The sequence below is a fragment of the Gekko japonicus genome, unplaced genomic scaffold (assembly GCF_001447785.1).
Source record: "Gekko japonicus isolate JY-2015 unplaced genomic scaffold, Gekko_japonicus_V1.1 scaffold6017, whole genome shotgun sequence".
Lineage (NCBI taxonomy): Eukaryota > Metazoa > Chordata > Lepidosauria > Squamata > Gekkonidae > Gekko > Gekko japonicus.
Genome location: NW_015172192.1, coordinates 1,959 through 9,382, shown reverse-complemented (window position 1 = coordinate 9,382; position 7,424 = coordinate 1,959). Strand labels below are relative to the sequence as shown.

Sequence of the window (7,424 nt, the reverse complement as noted above, 5' to 3'; positions counted from 1 at the left end):
TTATTTACATTTTTATCCCGCCCTCCCCGGAGGCTCAGGGCAGCTAACAAGGCGTATCGCCGAATAAAACAATAACACAGTACAACATATTAAAAAATACATCACCATTAAAACACTTTTGGTGCTCCTCTCAACCAATTCCCAAAATTACAATTTCTAAAAGCAAGATGGCCGTCCCCTAAACATCCTGTTCTCACCCACGATGCAGCGATTATGGGGCGTTGATGGTACATGCCCACAACCTGATGTCCATATATGGGGCGTTGATGGTACACTGGTGCGTTGGTGGTACACTGGTGGCGGCGGCTCCTATTCGAAAGCCTGGCGGAAGAGCTCTGTCTTGCAGGCTCTGCGGAACTGTGCTAGGTCCCGCAGAGCCCTGATCTCCTCTGGGAGCTCATTCCACCAGATAGGAGCCGCCGAGAACACCCTATTCCTGGTCATGGTAAGTCTGGTCATGGTAAGTCTGATAGACCGGGGGCCTGGAACATCCAATAGATGTTGATTCCCCGACCGTAGTGCCCTTGGGGGAACATGTGGGGCGAGGCGGTCCCTTAGGTAGGTATGTGAAGACGTGAGCCGTGACTCACGAAAGCTCCTCCCCTGCCACGAATTTTGTTAGTCTTCACGGTGCTCCTGGACTCTTGCTCTTTTCTCCTGCTACAGACAGACTAACAGGGCTCCCCATCTCGATCTATTAGAAGAAGTGAGCCGTGACTCGCGAAAGTTCCGAGGTAGTGTTTTACATCTCCAAGCTGTTTGACTTCTACTTCCTTGTTCAGTCCATCAGCTATTTCTTTAACATCCTCTCTGTTTTGACAAGACACGATCAAGTTGTCAACGTAAACAAGAATGTACTGGTATTGTCCATTTTTAATTCTAGTGTACGGGCAAGGTTCAGCTTTCCCTTGCACAAAGCCTTGCTTCTGCAATAGTCCAGTAATTTTGTCATATCAAGCCTTTGTTTCTTGTTTTAGTCCATAGAGTCCTTTGTTGAATCTGTAAATGTAATTTTCTTGTCCTTTAACTTTGAAACCCTCAGGTTGTTCCATAAATATTTCTTCAGATAGTTCTCCATTGAGGAATGCTGTCTTTATATCGAGATGCTCTACAATCATGTCTCTTGATGCTGCGACACTAAGGAGTGTTCTGAATGTTGCATGATTGATAACTGGAGCAAAAGTCTCAAAGTAGTCAGTCCCGTATTCTTCTGAATAACCTTTGGCTACTAGGCATGCTTTGTATAACTCTACAGTCCCATTTTTTATACTTGATTTTATATCCAACAGGCTTTCTGCCTGGAGGTAACTTTGTGAGAGTCCGTGCTTCTTTCTCATATATGGATAGTATTTCCTGTTCCATTGCTTCAATCCATATGTCTGTTTCATTATCAGGCAGGTTGCATACTTCTTTCCAGTTCTTGGGTTCTTTTGCAGATTGTACAGTTTCACAGATTCCATATTTCTTTGGTGGTTGTCCTTTAGTGCTTCTTTTTCATTTTTAGTGCTACTCAACATCAAAGCATCTAAAACGGAAAGCGTTTGAAATTCACACTGTCTTGATCCCCCTCCCAACTGCTATGGCAACAGAGCAATAAAAAGGAAAGCGAGGTTGACACAGAATAAAGCACTGACGAAAACTAAGGTAAGAAAGAGCTTCCTGGAATGCTTCTATTTACATGGTGGCAAAAAAAAGGAACCGAGGAAAGGGGGCACCTGCCTCCAGAGCACGTGAGAGTTTGCGGCTCCAGAAGGGGCGGGGTACATCCCCCTTTGTAGCTTTTAAGCTGTAAAAAAATATTCCACGGCTAGTCTGCACAAACACAGTCTCAATGCGGGGCTGTACCAAAGACGGAAGATGGATTTTCAATTTCAGTTTATTTCGACAGTCCTTAGACCAGTCATAGAGACAGAAGTACACCTTAACATAGGGCTGCCAAGTCCCCCCGGGGGGCGGAATTCCCCCCGCCCCAGAGGCCCGTTCCCAGACGCCGGGGAATTGGGCCCCGGGGGGAACCCCGCCCCAACGTGCACGTCACAGGGAAGTGATGTCATGACACCGGGCACGCTGGGGGTGGGGCCACGGCCATACAAGGGAAAACTCTATGGTTTTCCCTTGTATGGTTGTGGCCCCACCCCAGCGTGCCCTGCGTCATGACGTCACTTCCCTGTGACGTGCATGCGGTGCGCAAGCGCGCGCCGGGAGCCACCCCAGAGTCCCCCACCAGCAAGGTAAGTCAGACTTGGCAACCCTACCTTTACAATAGATGGATTTGCATGTTTTGTCTTAATGTCCCAATGGCCAAGCAAAGAGTTCTTGCCAAGTTCCATGTGTCTTTATTGGGAGAACAAGAGGCAGTAATCCTCCCCCTAAACTAAAAGTTCCCCAGGGAGGTGGACAACAGCACCACCCACAGGGCGGGGCAAGAACAGCATGGAGGGTGCCCCTCCCATATAATGGGGCATCAGCAGACATGTCTCAGTAGCAAGGCCTGTCCTACAAGCACCTCTGCCCCACCGCCTGGCAGTGTTCCCTCTAAGCTGAGTCAGTGTGAGCCAGCTCACAGTTTTTTAGCCTCTGGCTCCCACATTTTTGTCTCAGCTCAGGAAGGAGGGCTCCAGAGCAAACTGATTTATGCAGTAGCCAAATCACTGGCTCACAACTTTAATGCCAGTAGCTCACAAAGTAGGATTTTTGCTCGCAGGACTCTACAGCTTAGAGGGAACATTGCCTGGCACTCTGTCTTTGCATGCAGAAGGTCCCATGTTCAAGCCCCAGCATCTCCAGTTAAAAAGATCAGGTAGGAGCTGATCAGGAAAAAAAAAACCCAACCCGAGACCTCAGAGAGCTGCTGCCAGGCTGAGTAGACAATACGTCCCTGGACTAAGGACCTGTTGCAGTATACAGCAGTTTCAAGTCTCCAGGGCTCGCCAGTTTGAGATTCATTTGGGATGATTTGGAGAGCTTCAGTCCCCGCATCTCTTTTTTAAAAGATTGAGAGCTGTGCCCCTCCCCAACTCTGAGAGCCAGTTTGGCGTAGTGGTTAAGTGCGCGGACTCTAATCTGGGAGAACCGGGTTTGATTCCCCACTCCTCCTCTTGCACCTGGCTGGATGACCTTGGGCAAGCTGTAGTTCTGACAAGAGCTGTTCTTGAAAAAGAGCAGTTTCTGTCAGAGCTCTCTCAGCCCTGCGTACCTCACAGGGTGTCTGTTGTGGGGAGGGGGAGGGAAAGGAGATTGTGAGCTGCTCTGAGACTCCTTTGGGTAGTGAAGGGCGGGGTATAAATCCAATCTCTTCTCTTCTTCTCTCTCTCTCTGGATGCAGAGCAGACCAAACAGACAGGAGCCCTGCGACCCCTCTTTCAAGAAGCCACCGGGACGAACACGGTACTCACCGCTCCTTGGGTTAGCCTTTTGTTTGGAACACCCACAACGTATTCTGCAAAGAGAAGAACCGTCTAAGAGACAGAGGAATCCTTCGGGAGACCAGATCCTCAGCTCTTTGGACCCTGCTGTTCCCTGCTGGAGACTCAGCTTTTGGTGGGCATCTAAGGCTCACTGTGGCTGAAGGGACAAGGGGGCAGTCCTGGCATCGTGGACCGTATCGATTCTGGAGAGAGCGCCACTGGGTCTGAGAGCAACCCTGCAAGATATGCTCATGCCAGAATTCATATTTTGTAGACGGGGTGGGCACAGGACTGGCAAGGGGTGCCAGCACCTCAGGACTAGCAAAAGGAACCTCCGCTGAAGAGTAGGAGGAGGGAGAGTCTTCCAAGAATACCCTCCAGCCCCCTTGGCTGTCCTCTGCCCCCGTTTTGCCCTGGCAAAGAAATCCATTCCCTTACCTGGTGTCTGTGGATCGTCATCAAACTCCCCGAAAGCCACTGAATAGCCTGCGTGGGAGGAAAGGGTGTGTGTGAGTGTCTGTACTTCGCTTGATTACATGTCAGTTTTATGAAATTACTAGGCGCAAGGCTCGTTGCGGGAAGAGAGGCAACGGGCCCTAGAAAGAGGCCGCCGGAGGGGGGCCCCCACGCACTGGCAAAGGAGAGCACGGCGGCTCCCCAGCAGCCAGGCTCGCAGCTCCCCCTGCTGCACGCTAACGTCTCAATCGAATAATACAGGACGGGTGGATTGTGCTGGGGAAAGAGCCAACTGTGGGTGGTACTGACTTGGGACTGGTTGAGGCAATGGCTAGTGAGAGGTGCTGGATCGAAGGACCATCTTTCCAAGGCGGCTGGCCTCGTCAGTCTCCCAACTGACCGCTCCCCGCCTGTTCCAGGCACGCGCGGGCCATGGCAGCTAGCCTCATTCCCTCCAACACCCAGCCAATGGCACGCCAGTAGTCTTGAGTGGCAGCTGGCGGGCCAATGGCTGTGGGAGCGCATTTCCTCTCGCCACCCCATAGGCCGGTGGCCACCCCAAAATGCCTTTATATAATAGGAGAGAAGAGATGTCTCACCCTGGTTCTCCTGCGTTTTGTGGCCCACTGACCCATGTGCAGCTTGCCCCCTACATAGTAGCATGCCTTTCTCCCTGCCTAGAGAGGACCAACTGCACGTGTCTGTCAAAGCCAGATCTGCTCCATGAAAGCTCATGCTAGGATAAAATGTTAGTCCTTTTTATGGTGCCACAAGACATCCCTTTATTTTTGTTGACAGATGCTGGGAGGGCCCTGTCATGGAGGGAGGGAGGGAGGGAGGGGGTAACAGGCACCATGCTGGTCCCCACTGCAGTAGGCTAACATGACTACCCCTCAGATAACATAACCAGTTGATACCGAATTTCTGCACAGCACTTTTGCTGTTTGGAACTGAAAGTGCATGTTCCCCCCCCCCCCATATTTATTTTCTCTCCTTTCTGGCTCTGTCCTTTGGGAAGGGGGAGTTTTGCAGGGAGCACCATGTTCTGCCCCCCAGATCCAAGAGGGATGTAGTTGCATGGGGGGGGGGGAGAGACAGGGGCTTCTCCTTGCTGAGACTATTCCCCAAAGAAGAAGAGATTGGATTTATACCCCGCCTTTCATTACCCAAAGGAAGAAGAAGAGGAAGAAGAGATTGGATTTCTACCCCGCCCTTCACTACCCAAAGGTGTCTCAGAGCAGCTTACAAACTCCTTTCCCTTCCCCTCCCCACAACAGACACCCTGTGAGGTAGGCGGGGCTGAGAGCTATTGACAGAAACTGGTCTTTTTCAAGAACAGCTGTGCCAGAGTTATGGCTTGCCCAAGGTTATCCAGCAGGTGCAAGTGGAGGAGTGGGGAAGCAAACCCGGTTCTCCCAGATTAGAGTCCGCGCAATTAACCACTACACCAAACTGGCTCTCTTTTTTAATACACACTGGCTTGAATAATTCTATTATACATTGACTGTCGAGTTCTATCATTTCACAAAATGTAGTGCAGTTCCCTTTGTTAGCATAGACTTTCCCTAAGCAACTCTGGCTCAGTTCTGATTAGGTAAAAGTTCCATGGTTCATTTTTCCCCCTGTCCCTTAAAAAATGAACAGGCGCACACTTAGCCTCAGAGCGGCTTACAGTCACCTCCCCTTCCCCTCCCCTGTGAGGCAGGTGGGGCTGAGAGAGCTCTGAGAGAACTGTGACTGACCCAAGGTCATTCAGCTGGCTTCATGGGAAGGAATGGGGAATCAAGCCCAGTTCTCCCAGATTAAAGTCCTGCCACTCTTAACCGCTACACCACACTGTCCTTAGGAACGCCTTGCTAGCACCACCTCTTCCCTTTCCAAAGAGACTGCAAACTAACCCCGGTATGCATCATCATAACTTCCTTCAGTGTAGTCGGGCGTCACTTGCTGTGGGCTAACTGTCCGCAGCAACAAAGGAGACTCGAGGACGCTTGCGACCACCGCCGAGAGGTTGACTGAGTAGACCAGACCTAGAAAAGAGAGGAGGTGCGAATGCGGATCAGCTCAAGAACGGGGCACAGAATCCATCCACCTCACCTGGCAGGACAGCGGCTCAGGAGTCAGACTGTGTGTGCATTCGCTTTCGTGAGAACTGGCCGTTCGCGGATTGTGTCCAGAGGGAGAAATTTTCATTGATATGAGAGGACTACTCTTTAAGTCTAATCCTCCCTTTCCTTTTCCTCCCCCCCCCCCGCCAGTTCACAGCCCGCTGTAGGAACTCACCTCCAAAGTAATATCCACCAGGTGCTCCAAGCAACAACCTCCCAGACTGCAAGAAAAAGAGAGGCGGTCAGGGCGAAAGACACTGCTACAGACCCACAAGCGCGCTACATGTGAGAAGGCCCACTTGCCAGAGCCGGCATGCTTGCTTGGGGCACTTCACACAAATGTCAGCAAAACTAATGCATACTGGATCGGGCGGCTGGGGCTCTTTTTGTAGCAGGAACTCCTTTGTATATTAAGCGACACACCCCTAATGTAGCCAATCCTCCAAGAGCTGACAGTAGCCCCTGTAAGAAGAGTGCTGTAAGCTCTTTGAGAATTGGCTATATTAGGGGGGGCGTCGCCTAATATGCAAAGAAATTCCTGCCACAAAAAGAGCCCTGCTTGAAAACACTCCCCCCCTTCGGCTCTGAACACTCATGGGATACACACCAAAGACAAAGATCAGCTCCCCTGGAGAAAACAGAAGCGGGGCTATTTTGGGACAGCAACGCACAGGAACTGAGTTCCGGCTGGCTCCCAAGTTGGCCACGCCCAGCAGGAACTCATTAACATAATAGGCCACACCCAGCAGCAGAAACTCATTAGGATTGGCTACATTAGGGGTGTGTGGCCTAACATGCAAAGGAGTCCCTGCTACAAAAAAAGCCCTGGGTTTTGACAACAAACAAGGTAAAGAGAATAAGAAGCAAAAGGTGGGTGTGGCTGGATGACCACACTTCTGGTAACATGGGGGTGCGGCCTAATGGGCTAATGAGCTGTGTTGTCAGGGGTGTGGCCTAATATGCTAATGGGTTTCTGCTGTTGGGTGTGGTCTATTATGCGAATGAGTTCCTGCTGGGCTTTTTCTACAAAAAAAGGCCCTGAACAGAAGCCCTGTAGGGTTGACTTTATGACATCACGTCCCTGTTCAGGTTGCTCCCCTCCCTTAAGCCTGGCTCTCCTCAGGTTCTGCCCCCAAATTTCCAGCCATTTCCCAGCCTGAAGTTGGCAACCCTAGCTGAGGTAGGGAGCCAGCCTGCGCCTCCCTTCTGGAGCCTTCTAAATCTGAGGGGGCCCCGTCCCAAGTGGAAGGGGGCCAGGCACCCTTGGTAACCCTGTCATTTGAGCGCTAGGTCGGGCGCACACACCATCCCCTGGGTAGCTTCTTCCTGCCCACTGGCACTGAGCCCTGGATCAACTGCTTCAGTGTGGTAGGGTTAGGGTTGCCAGCTCCAGGTGGGGAACTACCTGGAGATTTGGGGGGGGGGGGACACTGGGGGGGGAGGGGTTCGGGGA

At 51.3% G+C, this 7,424-nt stretch overlaps 1 protein-coding gene and 1 long non-coding RNA gene across 2 annotated transcripts in view; both read right to left on the bottom strand.

The window, feature by feature from the left end:
- LOC107118696 (integrin alpha-IIb-like) overlaps positions 1-233 on the bottom strand; it is an 11,270-nt gene extending 11,037 nt beyond the window's left edge. The window contains exon 1 of the mRNA XM_015421056.1: positions 198-233. Coding sequence (XP_015276542.1) covers positions 198-233 — 36 coding nt within the window. The remainder of the gene's footprint in view (positions 1-197) is intronic.
- A 3,612-nt stretch (positions 234-3,845) lies between these two features.
- The window catches only part of LOC107118699, a 4,572-nt gene continuing 993 nt past the window's right edge, over positions 3,846-7,424 (bottom strand). Inside the window, exons 2-4 of the long non-coding RNA XR_001482775.1 lie at positions 6,147-6,192; positions 5,762-5,893; positions 3,846-3,893 (exon numbers count right to left, since the gene is read on the bottom strand). This is a non-coding gene — a long non-coding RNA (uncharacterized LOC107118699). The remainder of the gene's footprint in view (positions 3,894-5,761; positions 5,894-6,146; positions 6,193-7,424) is intronic.